Source organism: Mustela putorius, unplaced genomic scaffold (genome assembly GCF_011764305.1).
Source record: "Mustela putorius furo isolate JIRA1106 unplaced genomic scaffold, ASM1176430v1.1 tig00003863_pilon_pilon_pilon, whole genome shotgun sequence".
Classification (NCBI taxonomy): Eukaryota; Metazoa; Chordata; class Mammalia; order Carnivora; family Mustelidae; genus Mustela; species Mustela putorius.
In genome coordinates, this window is record NW_025422015.1 from 10,545,626 (window position 1) to 10,562,681 (window position 17,056).

The 17,056-nt window shown below is 38.3% G+C and overlaps 1 protein-coding gene across 8 annotated transcripts in view; it reads right to left on the bottom strand.

The window, feature by feature from the left end:
• The window catches only part of UTRN (utrophin), a 500,711-nt gene that overhangs the window by 139,742 nt on the left and 343,913 nt on the right, over positions 1–17,056 (bottom strand). For all 8 annotated transcript variants that reach the window (XM_004752757.2, XM_004752758.3, XM_004752759.3 and 5 more), the window contains one exon: positions 9,581–9,753. In XM_004752757.2, coding sequence (XP_004752814.2) covers positions 9,581–9,753 — 173 coding nt within the window. The remainder of the gene's footprint in view (positions 1–9,580; positions 9,754–17,056) is intronic.

A 17,056-nucleotide genomic window follows, 5' to 3' on the forward strand; every position in this document is an offset into this window, starting at 1 on the left:
TCTCATTACACTGAATCATTTATTTTACAAGTCTCTACACATTTTTAAGTGACCCACTCTTTTTAAAACTATATAAGAATTTTGTAGAAGGTAAGGACCCATAAAAAATGGTATCCTATCATTCAAATATAACATGGAGGAAACTGTAAATTAATATCTATTTGAAATCGCAAAAGTCTTGGGGCACCCTCGTGGCTCAGCAGATTGTGTCCCACTCTTGATTTCAGCTCTGGTCATGATCTCAGGGTCATGAGATTGAGCCCCGCACCAAGCTAAGCACAGAGTCTGCTTGAGATTCTCTCTCTCCACCTCTTTCTGCCCCTCCCCCTGCTCACACTCTCTCTCTAAAATAAATAAATCACTAAAGCCTCTACTTTTCAATGTTTCTTCAAAGAAGTTTTTATTCCTTCTCCCAATATACTGCTGGGAAAAAGAGGGCAAACAGTGAGTGAGCCGGCAGGAGCACATATAAAAATAAAATACAGCTTTCCACTTACTCCCCCCAAACAAACATCTACAGAATATTTGCACTGATTATCAGGCACTACATGGTTTCCAAACTAAAAATCCCTGAGACCAAGGTGGAAGAAAGGCAAGTTCACAAAATATGCTCTGATATAAGAAACCTAACAACAGTTCTCTGAGGGAACCACAGCTCGAAGAAAAAAAAATTGCTTAGGGAAAGAATTTGGGATCCAAACTGAAGTCTAAACTCTTTCCACTCCACTGCTTTCATTAGGGGCAGCATTTAAGATGGGAGAGAGAAACGGCCCAGACATATTTATAGACAAGTGAAGATCCAATTGCAAAGTAGGTCCATCAAAGAATACAATGACCCAAATTAAGGGAACAAATGCATACTATCCCCGGCGCATAAGGAATGCACAGAATTAAATGTCCAATGTGGCATCTTTATGACAAATGAAATTTATTTTTAGTTTATGGTAAAACCCATAGATTATAAATCAAGTTATAATGAAAGCAAATACCTTTATTAGTGTAAGAATAACCAGTTATAGTAAAAGGAGATATTTCTGTTCCCAGAAAGGGAATAAAGATGACTAGGAGAAAGAGGAATTTAATGTGTGCTGAAAAGAACACCAAAGCTGTGCTTCCAATATGGTTGCCAACACTGACATGTAGCTATTTCCGTTGAAACTCAAGTTAATGAAATAGATTTTGAAATTCATGCCATCAGTTGCACTAGCCACATTTCAAGCACTCCATATGCCACCTGTGGCTCGTGGCCACCACACCAAACAGCACAGAGACAGAACATTTCTACTTTCTCAGAAAGTGCCATCAGAAACAGCTGAACCAGAGGGGGAAAAGGAAAGAAGAGAGGAACCATATCTTCCTCTATTCAACTTTAGAAAAGGAAATGTTAGTAGTTTTACAATATGGTTAGCAAAATCAACTGGTTAAGGCTAAAAGTGGTGTCAGTGACATTGTAGAATGTGATAACATTAGATGTAGTCATGATGTTAAAGGTTAATCTTCTCTAAGGGCTCTTAAAAGGCTGCCCTGAATTTTTAAGAGGCTCATAAAAGAAAGGAAAGACAGAATTTTATCTTTGAACTCTGTTTTCATTAGATTTCACAATTTCACTGGCCTTTGAAACCATATGTTAGTAAGAATCTCTATTAAACATCATTAAGCTGATAAGTAGATTTTAATTAACATAATCCTAAACTAAATAAATCTAACAAAAAAAACTTAGGCCATGTCATTCACATTACTGAATTTATTTCCAATTCATATTTTTTTCAGGGAGTAAAAAGTATTGTCAAATTTTCTAAGAGCCCATCTTCTAGATGACATTTCAAATTATTAGCTATTTTCTCTTCTGTCAATATAAGTTAAATATATATTTGTATATATTGTTTTTAGATTTCAAAGAATATTTCACACACTGAAATTCCGTATTTAAAAGTCTTATCAAAGTTATCCAAAAAGAACATGAAATAATATTTAAGATATTAACCCAAGGTAATCAGTCTTAGGTTATTACATAATTCTAATGACCACACCATAGTCAAAAGAGGTAATGCCTGTAAAGCACTTACTGTAGGTCTGGCACATGGATATTCAATAAATATTAGCTGTTATTATAATCTTTGGCAGACATTCTCTTAAAATGATGATAAATTAGAGCAATGCCATGACAACATTGACTTTAGCGCAATTAAAGCACCATTTGAAATACAGAATGTACAGAAGGAGCATATATCAAATGGCCTCATTCTCAGAAAAGAATGAAAGAAAGACACAGAAAAGGGAGAGTTTTGGGGTGCTAACGAGGAAGCAAAATCTTTACAAAACAGAGATGGTGGTAGATATGAGAGAAAATCATTCAGAATCATAATACCAATTTTAAGTAGAAAGGGTCAAATTATAGAAGAACTGTCATCATTTTTCACTTTCTCGTATAACACTAGGAAGATGAGAATCAAGAATGGAGGAGAGGGGGCGCCTGGGTGGCTCAGTGGGTTAAGCCTCTGCCTTCGGCTCAGGTTGTGATCTCAGGGTCCTGGGATCGAGTTCCACATTGGGCTCTCTGCTCAGCGGGAAGCCTACTTCCCCCCACCCCCTCTGCCTGCCTCTCTGCCTACTTGTGATCTCTGTCAAGTAAATAAATAAAATCTTAAAAAAAAATGGGGGAGAGGGGGTACCTGGGTGGCTCAGTCGGTTAAATGTCTGCCTTCAGCTCTAGTCATGATCCCAGGATCCTGGGATCAAGCCCTGTGTTGGATTCCCTGCTTAGTAAGGAATCTGCTTATCCCTCTGAGGGGTTTCAAAGGAGGAAACAAGAAATTCCAAGGAGAGAGGAAATTTACAGTACTGGAATGGCTTATGATGGAATCCAAATGGAGTAGAAGTGGTGGATGGAGTCTGAAAAGATAAAGGGTTTACGCAACCAAAGATTAAGAGAAAGGGAGGCATATTTGGAAGAAGGGAAAAAATTAAAAGCTAAGAGTTGCACAGCTGGAAATATTAAAGGGCATGCATTTTAGACAACCTAGTTGGCATATGTGCTACCGAAATGAGCACTAATCAATCCACCTGAAATATAGTAGATGACTCATCTATACAAGATTAAAATGCAAAGTTACGTAATAAGATAAAGTTGATCCCAGTATATAATAAGCTAATGAAAGGTACCCTCTTCATTAGGGCCATAACTTTAATGTGAAGGAGAACTGATTGACCAATGATGTTGCAAGTAATTCTGATTTGATGCAACAGAGGGCTCCTCCCTAACTAACATGGCAAAACCAGTGGTATTCAGATGCACGTGCCAGGTGGAATGTAGGAAAACAACATGTGTGCTCTGGAGAACACTCTGCCCTTGGTCTCCTGGAGCTTGATCATCTCAGGATGTTAACTAAGTCCCAAGAATGGCCAGGTCTGTGGGACTTAGAAACAGAATAAGGAGGAAGGCTCTTAGAGACAAAGTAAAAAGAAACACGGAGGCCAAAATATTAAAAAAATTATCAATATGGATATTGACACCAAGGATGAGAGCTGAAGAACAGATGAAGAATAAAAGGGAAGTCAGATGCTCAAATCAATGAGTAAAGCAGAAGAGTGTCTTACAGAGCAGGAAGAAGCAGGAGAAAGATGGTAGAGGGTAGAGTAATGCATGAATCTGCTTCCAAGGAGAAGCTGTTGAGATGGAACAGCAATGCCTAAAATACGGCAAGGAGGCTGTCAACGTCTTCCTTATCCCTGTGTGGCCCTGTGGCCACTGGTCTGCAGCTCCATGCCGCAAGTGGATGGCTGGTGTTCCAGTCAATTGGTACCAGTAGCAGCTATTAAATATCCAAAATATTCCAGGTGAGGAAAATGGGAAACTTACAGGCTATCAAAGAGAGCTTTAAATGAAGAGGGTCACTAAGGGGAAAGCCAACTTTCAAGGAAACAGAAAAGTAGTGGAATAGTGAACAGAAATATTAAAGATACAACTGAATTCAGACACAAGAGAAGGCAGTGTAGGGAAAGACTGCTTTAAAGGAATGGGAGGAATGAGTAAAGGGATGGAAAGTGACAGCGTGCTCACCAGGCATCGTTTTCAACAAGGACTGAGGGAGGCAGGGGGCTGGGAGATAGGCTGACTCTCCATATTTGTTGATGAGAACGCTTTCCCACCCAATCCCTTGGGGAGGGACTTTCTCACTGAGCACACTCCTGACCTCTTCTCCAACCATCCCCTCTCAGTCCCTGAAGAGGTGAAGTGAAGAATCTGATTCGTCAATTTAGGAAATAACCAGATGCTTTGCTCAGCTCACCCTTGACTCTTGAAACAGGCCTGCAAACACTGAGCTCCTCCTCATTCTTCCTTGTAGGGTTCCTCACCTGGGGGACCACCTTCTCTATGACTGCTGGTAACGCCACCTCATTCTGGGGTTCAGCTATCAGGGCCCACGGGGCCCTCTCCCTAAGCCACCTCCTCCAGCCTGGCCTCTACCAATAATTAACATGACACTGTTGTTTCTCTCTGGACATACTTTTATTCATATTTGTTCAGAATCCAGCCAGGATAGATGAACACCATTTGTTGGGGACCTTCTCAGAAATTCCCAACATTAATGATGAAGACCAAAAAATGAAGTAGGGACAATTTCTATGTCTTTTGAACAGATTAGTGCCAAACAGAATGGTAATCCATGAAAAAATTATATTAGTTAGCAATTATTGAGTGCTTACTGTTTGCCACTGTCTTAAGCACTTTATACAGGCTAATTAAATGAAATATTCAGGATGACCCTAAAAGAAGTTACTCTTATTATCTCTCTTTGACAATACAAGGACACACATACTGGCTAAGGAACCTGTCCACGGTGGCACAACTGCTAAGAGGCAAAGCCAGTGTTGGAACTGAGGTGGTATAGCTCCAAGGGTTAACACTACTAAACACTACCCTGGACCACTTCTGTTTGAGGTTGGGCTTCCTATACGAGGGCCTATTACTGAGTATAATAAACTATGTTATCTTTTTTTTTAAAGATTTTATTTATTGGGGCGCCTGGGTGGCTCAGTGGGTTAAGCCGCGCCTTCAGCTCAGGTCATGATCTCAGGGTCCTGGGATTCGAGCCCCGCATCAACCTCTCTGCTCAGCAGGAAGCCTGCTTCCCCCTTTCTCTCTCTCTGCCTGCCTCTCTGCTTCCTTGTGATTTGTCTGTCAAATAAATAAATAAAATCTTCAAAAAAAAAAAGATTTTATTTATTTATTTGACAGAGAGAGATCACAAGCAGGCAGAGAGGCAGGCAGAGAGAGAGGAGGAAGCAGTCTCCCTGCTGAGCAGAGAGCCCGATGCGGGGCTCGATCCCAGGACCCTGAGATCATGACCTGAGCCAAAGGCAGCGGCTTAACCCACTGAGCCACCCAGGTGCCCCATAAACTGTGTTATCTTTTTTAAGAAACTGTTTTCTCTTTCTTTTAATTAAGATATCATTAACATATAACATTCTATTACCTTCAGGTATAAACACAATGATTCAATATAGATATATATTGATAAATGATTACCACAATATGTCTAGTTAACACCCATCACCACATAGTTACAAATTTACATATTATATATGTATAAAGAAGTATGTATCTTTTATAAATACCGAAGTGATAATGAATGCTATTAGAATTTGTTTTGCCCAAGTTAAAAATGAAGACTGAGTCATTTACTTCTTCAGTGAAGCATATCTGATCTATATGAAAGCACAGATAAATCAACAGAGGTATAGATCTCGGTCTCCAGTTCTCGCACAATTTACAATGCTGTTACATCTAGTAACATAGTTACAGCAATGTGTTCTCTCTCTCTCTCTCTCTCTCTCTCTCTCTCTCCCCTTCATAGCAGAGTGACTTGAGAAAATGAGACTGTGTAGCTTAGTTCTGTTTCCACCTCCCCACTTCCCATTCTGACTCTTTGGTCCTCTGAGATCAGATTTTCACCTCAACCAAAGGAATATCCCAGCAAAAAGTTACCAAAGCCCTTCTCATTATGTCTGGCCTGGGTAGCCCTGATCTTACTCCACTCCCTTAGCCACTAGGCACGCCCCTCCCTTGGAAACTCCTCCTCCCTTGGCTCTAGACAACACTCCTGGATCTCCTGTCCTCAGGGCCACCCACTTCTCATGTTCCTTTGCTGGCTTTTCTTTCCTTCACCTATTCCTTATATATTAGGCTTCCTTGTGATTGTTTTGCTGTGCCCTCTTCTATTCTTCACCCTCTGGCCTACTTGCAATGCTTTGCCTGCCACCTCTATCTGGGTACTCCCCATCTCGCCATTTTTTTATTTGGCCGACTGTTCTCTTTTGAAGAGATGTCCATCCACTGACTACTGGTGACTTGTTTCTGGATGTCTCACTAGTGCCTCAACAACATGAACCTAGTACCTATTCAGGGTCTCCTCCCTCTCCTGGATACTGAAGAGGTCTGTTAGCCACTTTCCTTGTCCTCAGAACTGTGTTATCTGAGAAAGCATCCTCCATGGGCATGTGGGAGGGATCGTTCCAAAGCTCACATCTAACTATGTCACCTATAAGTTTTCAAATTCTTATTACCAGAAGAATGAGCATGGCGCACACAGCCCTTCCACGAGAGTGCCTCGCCTCTCCACCCTTTTTTTTTTTCTGGCCACAATCTTTCTCCTCCACACCAATAGCAAATTCTCAGCCATGCTGAACTTCACTGTTCCATGAAAACACTGTTATGTCAAGCCTCCTGCCAACATGTCCTTCTCTGGGGCTGATGCAATCCATTGGAGAGAAACTATATACCTTTTTGAGGCTCAGCTTAGTAATGGACTCTTTGATGAAGCCTTTGGTGATCATCTGAAGAGAAAGTAACTACAGCTCTCAATGAACCCGCCTTAACCTCGTTTAGACCTGTGAGCCCACTAGGACAGGAACCATATCTTATTTATTATTTGCAGGGCCTTAAACACAGTTTTTTCTTATTAACTGCTTGAATAAATGCCTTAATCTCCAGAAGTGGGTAATGAGGCTAAACATTCTTTTAATTTATTATCACATTAATAACACACTTTACTAAAGGATGAGCATTTGGGAGCAGGGGAAGAGAGAGAAAGGGAAACCACTCTTAACTATAGAGAACAAACTGGGGGCTGATGGAGGCAGGGAGGTGGGGGATGGACTAGATGGGCGATGGGTATTAAGGAGGGCATCTGTGATGACGAGCACTGGGGATTATATGTAAATGTCAAACCACTGAACTCGACTCCTAAACCAATATTGAATTGCGTGTCAACTAGAATTTAAATTTAAAAAAAAAATTTTTTTAATTAAAAAAACAAAAGTAACACATGTCACTGGAATGTGTTATCTATCTTGATGCAGAAGTCCACTGGCAAAAGTTTACTCTCTCATCTTCTAAAAATAACATTAATTTATTTAGTAGATAATACTGCAACAGTACTTTAGGAGCTCTTTCTTTTCAGGTTAGAAAAACAACGTGACTTGATAGGCTTAGGAATAGCATCTGTGGAAGACCACAGATTTTTCTGTCTGTAGCTTTCTATCTGGAATGATCTTTTTATGATGTGGGCCTTCAATACACTTTCCTTCCTAAAGAACTCGTTTTCCAAACTCTCCAAATGCCAGCACCATGTACACAATCTTCACCAGGACCAGCACTGTGGTTTTCACTCATTAGACTAGATGCTGGTTTTGCTAGAATCTCAGTGAATGTTTTTCACTGAATTAACATTTTTAATCATTTTACTTATTTTTATTTATGGGGAACAGAAAGTTGCAACCCAAAGGGATTTGGCCAGTTGAAAATTCAATCTTAAATAAGCCTCTAAGTATATTCTCTCACTGTACAATACTCCCAGACTGTCCTCTCTTATTGAAAAACGTAGTTGGCTAGTGTTGCCATGATCTCCAAGAGGATCTTTAGGTGGAGGCTGCCATGGTCATGCTCAATTACCCCCTTCCATAAGGGCAAAAAGAAGTGTGAATTTCCTTCTATGAGACTCAGAAGAATAATAACCTTTCAGGACATCTCTTTAGATAGAAAAAAAATTTTAACGTTTACTCACAACAAATAATCACTAAAGATTTCTACACTCTAGGAACTGGCTCCATGAAATCCAGAAGCCAGATAAAGCAGATCCACTGAGCCCCTTTATATAAGAAAAAATAAATGAGGTGCTATGTTAGACAGCCTTTACATAGGTTAAAGAACTGCCAGAATATCCCATTGCTTCCCAGCAATCAGGTGGATTAAATATTTATATTTTGATTGTGTGAATGAGAAAACTAAAGCTAAGAGAGACCCAGTGACTTGTCCTAAGATCAGTAAGTAAATATCAAAGTCAAAGAATCAAACTTAAGATCATTTTGTTTAAGGTTATACACTTTTCAATACATCATATAGTTTCCAAACCTTAAGAGACTGACCCAGATACAAGATCTAGGTCTTCCCTTTTTTTTTTTTTTTAAAGATTTTATTTAATTATTTGAGAGAGAGAAAGAACAGGTAGGAGGAGGGAGAGGGAGGGACAAGCAGACTCTGAGCTGAGCATGGAGCCCAATGTGGGGTTCGATCTCACGATGCTGAGGTCACGAACTGACCTGAAATCAAGAGTCAGACGCTCAATGACTGAGCCCCATAGGCATCCCAAGATCTAGGTTTCTCTACTGACATTCTTCTTTTGGGATCTTCGCTTAGTAGTTTCCTGTAAAGTCATATCCACTTGGGTACTGTTCACCATCTATTAAATGTAATTCTAGACTCCCAATAGCATTAATAATTGTCACCCTCAATGCTTTTTCAGGGTCCTTTCCTAGTCAGCATTCTGGTCCTCAAATTCATCCTGATTTAATTTTACTCTTTCCAAAAGCAGACATGAATCATTAGTTTCCCATTTCAGTGTCCATGAGAGCAGTATTTAATTTCTATAAATGCATTTTCCGATTGGACATTCAAATAGCATGATGAAGCAAAACATTCACTGCCAAGAGTCAGAAAGATCTAGGTTCAAATCTCGGCTTGGCACTTGTTAGCTGAAAAACTTAGCAAGTTCCTTATTCTCATTCAGCCTCTGTTTCCTCATGTAAGGAAGGACGTTACTATTCACCTACTGGGATATGTCGAGAACTGAGCAAGGTTTATAATGAGGCTAACACAGTACTTGGTCAAGGAAAACACTCAATAACTAGCAGGTGTTGGTAACATTATTCTTCTTAGTATTCAATTTAAAATATGACGTTGCAAATTTGGAACTAGTCAAGAACAGTTGGGCCCTGGTGGGCCCTGGATATAAATGGAGCTAAAGCTGTCACTTAAAAAAAAAAGTTTTGCATATAAAACTATTTTAAGATTTTATTTTTAAGTAATATGTACACCCAATGTGGGGCTCAAACTTACAACCCCAAGATCAAGAGCCACATGTTCTATTGCCTGAGACAGCGAAGTGTCCCTGCGTTTAAACCTTAAACCACTTCAGAGAAATCAGCATGATGGAAAGGCTTCCTGTGCTCCTTCTGATACGCAAAAGTCATAGAAATCTCTCTCCCCCATCATTTTTATTTTGATATTGACTATTCTGACCTGATGCTGGCAGATTTGGCTTTTAAGTCATTCCATCTTTGGTTCATATCATCCAGGCGGTGCTGAAGCATAGTAGCCTCTTCAGAATTCCCCAAAGCTTTTACCATCTTCTGCCTGTTTCCATCAATGCTTTTAAATATGTCGTTATGTGCATCAATTTCGGCCTGGATGTCCTAAAGAGAAAAAAGCAGAAAGAGTGCAAATGTTAGGTATTAGTGTCAATACTAACTTGGCATTGCTATATAGGACTTCATTTTTTTTTTTTTATCGTCCACAGATAAGGGTGTTTTTTTTTTTTAAACAAAATAGTAAAATTTGCCTTGAATGATAACAAATTCAAGTGTTTCCACAATTCTGATGTTGAAAACAATAGCTTTCAAATCTTTAATATATTGCTTCCTCAGTTCCTAAAAACAGAATGTATTAAAATTTCCTGTATCAGTTGGTTAGATGGGAGTATTTCAGATTAATGAGAAATTTCTGAAATTTTATATAATTATTGTTGCCAAATCACTGGATACTGCTTAATACCCCGATTCATTCTCTTCTTTGTTCCTCAGCAAAACTGTCCTCAAACTGTTATGTTTTATAAAGATATTACATAATTTTCCTTTTTTTCTTTTTACAGTGTATAAACTTAATAGTTTGTCCTTCCAATTGAATAAAATTTATTCCTAGAATTTTAAAAGAACATTTTCATAAAAATGTATATCTTCCTTAGGAAATAAAAACAATTGACAAAATAATATTTCTCCTGTTAAATAGAAATTTTTTTTCTGAAGGAAATTTGAGTATAAAGCAAAATAAGAATTATTAAAATTAAAAATAAAAACTGGTTCAGACTTTGAAGAAGCATTTTGGCAATTTGTATCAAAAGCCTTAAAATTGTTGAAATTACCTATCCTGAAAAGATTTATGTATACACATTTACTATATCAATTGTTTTAAAGTAAAAAGTGGAAACTATCATAATACATTAATGTTATATAATATTAAGTTTAAAAATGAAGGATACAAAACTATATTATGATGTTAATTTAATTTTTAGGGTAGGTGTTTTAAATTAGCATATGTTTCTGTATATCACTATATATGTGTATATCAAAAAGTTTAAGAAATATCAAAATAGTATAATCTTTGTACAAGAAGGGGATTTTGGTTTTCTTTTATATACTTTGAGTTTCCAAGATTCTACAAAAATAGGGTTTCTTTTTATAAATATATAAACATAATAAATTTAAAATTTAAAATACAGAGGGTCTTTATCAATTTTTTAGTAGTCTTCGTTAAAGGTTGTTAACACAATTATCTGTCTTACTATGGCAATCATCTTTTCTTCCCAAATAAAAAGAAAGCAAGTTAGTCTTAGCTAACTTGGTAGTGTGACAGTCACTACCATCCAATAAATGAGTGTGAACTTACAAAGAGAAGAGCAAACACCCAAGCGGACCATGAAGGTGTGCAGTGAATCTCTATGGCATTAGCTTTAATGCAACCTATTAGCTTTAAGGCAACCTATGACAGAAATTAAAAAATTATTTCAGGTAATGAATCTGAATTAGTAAAAGGAAAATAAACTCTTAAGCACCATAATTATATTACCTTTCTCAACTTCCATTTTCCTTTATAAGCCTCACTCACCTTAAGTTTTCCAATTCCAAAGGAGCACAATTAAGAATTAAATAGAAATTCTTTGAATATTTGGAATGTTTCCATTAATTTAGAAATAATTCCTGATTAGCAATCTATCAGGACCCATAGCAATCTAGGCAGGATATAACCAGATGTTCTTTAGAGGCTAAAGGATAGACTAACCGACTGGATATCTGGAAAGAAACCTAAACACCTAGACTATCCAAGAAGCATGGATACATGGAAAGTCAATCCACTTTTGTACTGTTCACCACTATCCAAGTAATTCTAGACTGGCAGGCATTAAGGGTGACACTTCCATTAGGTTAAAGGGCAGAAGAGCTGTATTCTCATTTCTGAGTTTTGTGATGTCTAACATGACATGAATAGGGTCAGATCTGAGGAGGGGGAGGATGAACACAGAGATTGAAGACAGCTTCTGCAAAATTTATGCTCCAAATTTGCAAGCCTATTGGTCTCTGGGGTTATTTGACCCTAATGACAAAGCCAAATCAGGTCTACCTACAAAGTGGGATCTAAGTACACCCAGAACTGGTATTCACCACCAAACAAAAACTCTGAGCTTGTTGATTCTTGTGCATTTCACTAGCACCTCAATTCCACATACAGGGGAGCAAACACCAACAGAGGAGTAGGGGACAGAGCCAGATCCTGATTCAAGGTGCTCAGGCACGACATTATGCGCATAAAATGGCAATCTCAACATAATTTCAGTTTGGGATGCTTTAAATAGAAATTCTTGGTGAAAAAGAAAAAGATAAGGAAAGTTCTGTTGAAAGGTTCTTTGGTGTCATCTCCTGAACCTAGTCCTCATTCTTCAGGATGTAACGGTTGTATTTTTGTGTCCTGAAATGCATTTTAAGACACCTAAAGAGATATTTTTTAAGATCAACAGTTTTAAGCTCATGCTTTACATATGCATGACAGCTGTCTTTCTCAAGAAGCTCAACAGGGTCACATGGATGGCTCAGTCGGTTATGCAGACATGGGATTAGGTCATGATTCCAGGGTCCTAGGATGGAGTCCAGCATCAGACTCTTTGCTCAGTGGGGAGTCTGCTTCTCCCTCTGCCTGTTCCCCATTAATTTGCTTGAGCTCTCTTTATTTCTTTCTCTCTCTCTCTCTCATGCATGTGCTCTCAAATAAATAAATGCAAGCTGGTACAGCCACTCTGAAAAACAATATGGAGGTTCCTCAAGATGTTAAAAATAGAGCTGCCCTACGACCCAGCAGTTGCACCCCAATGTTCATAACAGCAATGTCCACAATAGCAAACTGTGGAAGGAGCCAAGATACTCTTCAACAGATGAATGGATAAAGAAGATGTGGTTCGTATGTACAATAGAGTATTACTCAGCCATCAGAAAGGATGAATACCTACCATTTGCATCTACATGGATGGAAATGGAGGGGATTATGCTGAGTGAAATAAGTCAAGCTGAGAAGGACAACTATCGTACAGTTTCACTCATATATGGAACATAAGGAATAGTGTAGAGGATCACAGGGAAAGGCAGGGAAAACTGAATGGGATGAAATCAGAGAGGGAGACACACCATGAGAGCCTCTAGACCCTGGAAACAAACTGAGGGTTGCAGAAGGGAAGGGGATGGGAGGATGGGGTAACAGAGTGATGGGTATTAAGGAGGACACATGATGTCGTGAGCACTGGGTGTTATGTGCAACTAATGAATTGATGACACAACATCAAAAACTAGTGATGTATTACTATATGTTGGCTAACTGAACTAACTAAATAAATAAATAAATAAAATCCTAAAAAAAAAAAAAAAAGGCAGCAGCTCAATGACACAGTGAGCAAGGAAGGCAACTTTTTGCTCTCTAAATCTGGACTCAAATTTCCTGTATAGTTTCTTAAACATTATTATGAATGAACCATACCAAAAATCACAAGGAAACTTCAAACCACTACTTCCTAAAGTAGCCCAGCATATTTGCTTCCTTTCAGAGTCAGAAGTAGGAAGACAGAAGTGTACTAATATCCACAAATAGTTTTTAATTTAAGTTTCACAAAAGTATTCTACAACATCAGGAAATCTGTGTACCAAGAACACAGAGCAGACTGGGCTCCTGATATCCAATCAAGTAATGCCTTTTCAACCCAGCCACAAAGACAAATGGAGTAGAACAGAGCTCCATCACTGTTCAGTCAATGATTGTAGGTACTTCTATCAGGGGTTAGATAAGAGGACTACCAATCATCATATATTTATATTGGAATGCAACTTTTGGTATGTGAAGAACCCTTCCACACATGAGCCTCCACAAAAAGCAGGAAAAAAACTAACAACCAGAAAGTGATCAAAGAAATCAGCATACATTATTCCATTTTATGTAACATTTGATAGCATATTTACTTGGCCAGATATATTAAAAGCTCCCAAAGTCAAAAAAACCATCTTAATATTTCTTCTGTATTCTTCACAGTCTCTGCTACACAGAATGAGCCTACTGTAAAACAGGGATAGGTCAATAGATAAAATGTATAAATGCATGAATGAAAGTATCTAGTTCGTCTTGATTGGCATATTAGCCACCATAATGCCAAGGAAAAACAGACAATTACACAATTGGACGGGAGTGCAGTAATCATTTTGCTCAATCTCTTCATTTAAAAAATTTAATATGGGAACCTAAAATTATTTAGATTCTTGCACTACAAAGCTCTGCCTGATCTTTCACTGGAAATTTAGAATGATGTGCAGTTAATGAATTACGTTCCTTCGTAGATGACCATACAATGCTGCACTGGTTTTAAAATCAAGATGCCAGCATGGGAGGCAGTTAGATCATGACCCTGATGGAGCACCAAATGCTAAAATAAATTGAAATTCCATGAAGGAGGGTTTACTCTCACTGCAAAGCTGAGAACTTGCCCTAGTAATGCTTACCTCTGTCACCTGCAAACCATTCGGAACATTAAGCAGCACAGAATCATTATTGATAATTAGTTATGGGCATGTAATTCATGCAGAAGCACAAAGCAATGCTCTCCCAGCATTTAGCATGAGCCGGTCATGTGCACCGAGAGGCCAACACAAAGCATTCAAGCAGTTGAACTAACATTTAAAAATAAGACAAAGGAATATCTAAGGCTTCTGTTGAAACATAACTTCTAACAATATAAGCAGAATGTAGGTTAGCAGAAGCCAGTGGTTAGGGTAAGAGGACAACAGACAAAAATACCGTCAAAATCGTAAGATGTATACTGTCAGCACAGCCTTCCAGAAGATGGCTATGAAGCCCACAGAAATTCACTTTCCTACAACATCCGCTACCCAGGTCAAAATTAACCTCATATTTATTTATTTATGAAAATATTTATTTATTTATCTAATAACTGACATTTTCATACTAATTTTTCCCTTATCTGGATATGTATCTAATTATCTAACCCACAGAGATTATTATATGCGGACACTTTACAATGTATGTCAAACGCATTTTACTTCTTTATAATTTTCTATAATCAAGTAGCGGCTATAACCATGTGAGCCAAAATGTTTCTTTGGATTATATTAATTATTTGGATTATATTCGTGAAGGTGAAGAAGTGAGGTCAGCTACGACTTCCCTACCATATTCCAAGGCTTGGGCTAAATCAACAAAGTTAACCATTAGAGGAAAAGAAACCCACTGCTCTTTCAAAAACAAGAATGGAATTCAGAGACAGTTTGGGGTTGATTAATAGGAGCTCAGTGGGTTGTTGCCAGAGATTTGGGTTTTGAAAGTGAGGAATCATAACTTTGTTTAAACAAGTCAGATATTACCTAAAAATAATACAACCACCAAATAACATCATCAAAGGTCATCATGTGATATGTAAATATGCTTTGAAGCTTTTGTGAAGTTTCTGGGATAGTGAGGAATTATAAATAATTATTTGATTAATTATTATGATTAATTTAAAAAAATAATTCAATTATTAATTATAAACTACATTTTCATTCGACAACTTATCTCATAGATTTTAATTACTCTACTAAAAATTATGGAATCACATTAAGACAACTGAAAGTAGTATTTCCTGGTCTGTAACAGCATTTATAAAGTAAGAAATCAGTACCAGTATTGTTCTTTTCCCATTATCTATGATTATAAATATGTTAGACGACAGAGTAGAAAAAAAGTTAAATCACTAAGTTGAACAAACTCACAATTAATGGCCCTTCCAAGATAATCCGAACAAGCCAACTTGCAATGATAAAGAATCAATAAATACACTACAAACACTACTATTCATCAAAATATCTTTCATAACCAAAACCTGTGTCAAATCTTTTTTTTTTTTAAAGATTTTATTTATTTGACAGAGAGAGATCACAAGTAGGCAGAGAGGCAGGCAGAGAGAGAGAGAGGAGGAAGCAGGCTCCCTGCTGAGCAGAGAGCCCGATGCGGGAACTCGATCCCTGGACCCCGAGATCATGACCTAAGCCGAAGGCAGCGGCTTAACCCACTGAGCCACCCAGGTGCCCCACCTGTTCCAAATCTTGAATCTACACCCATTATTACTGAAACATTAATTCATCCTAGTGAATTAAAATACAGTGGTCTCCCTCCTGGAGTCCCCAGGTTTGACCGACATGAACAGTTCTTAGGGGCAGTTACTAAATTTTTCATGTAGCCAAAATACTGCCCCGCCTTCTTTCTCCAAATCAGACAGCATAATCAAAAGTGAACATCTTTAAAAACCCTAAAATCATGGCATGTTAAATGTTTAAAACTATAATCCTAGAGTACCCAACTCCTCCCCTCCTGATCTGTTCTATTGCCCAGAAAGCTCTCCATTTCCTCCCTCCTCCACTGCCCTACATTAACCTCACACCCATCTTTTAAGCCCCAGTTTAAATGTCATTTCTGCAGGAAAGATTTCTGTGTACCCGACTAAATCAGGGCTACCTGTTACTCTCATGACTCCCTCTACATTTGCTGAATCACACACTTGGAGTAAAATATGTTTCTTGTTTAAGGTCTGTATCCTCCCATTAGGCCATAAGCTCAATGAGGAAAAGTCTACCCTATCCCCCTTCTCATCCCTGCACTCATCCCAGGGCTTGTACCTACTGTGCACTTCATAAATATTTGCTAACTGTGGAACAAATGAGTACACCTCGAAATGGGAAGTTTACTGTGTTTTAATGTACACATTTGTTTTAAAATTAAACATTGCAAATTGAGCAGGAAAATACAGCTCTAAGCTAGAATTTTAAAAAGTACTCATCCTAAAGGTGGTAAATGCTATAAAGGAAATTTATCATTGAGTGCCTTCTCTCTGTCACTATGGGAAGTCAATTTTCCCAAAGGATTAGCCAAGACAGTAGTAACTATTCAAAGACATCTGCGTGTGTGCATACACACACACACACACACACACACACACACACACACACAATTAGAAAACTGTCATTATCATTAATCACCTGGCAATAGAGCCACATAAATTAATAAAAGACAACAGTCACTCAAAATGTCACTGAGCTACAACTGTCCATTACTCTATCCTCTGTGACTGCTAAGTAAATACAAGGGACAGTACACAATGCAAATGGCTCAAGTATGACAGTAGAATTGGGCACTGAAACCATCAGATACTTCCTTTGTGAAGTACTTTCAAGGAGAAAATTCATTCACTGAAATCGGGAGAGGGGGCACTAAAACCAACCCACCGGCAGGACTTCAGAGGGGTGCTCTGGTGGACCAGCTTTCTGTGCCCAGTCAGCTGTGAGTCTGGCCTGAGTAATCGCTGTGCATGTGGTCACAGACTTTCCTCCTCCTCACTTGACTAGATGAATAGGGCCTGCT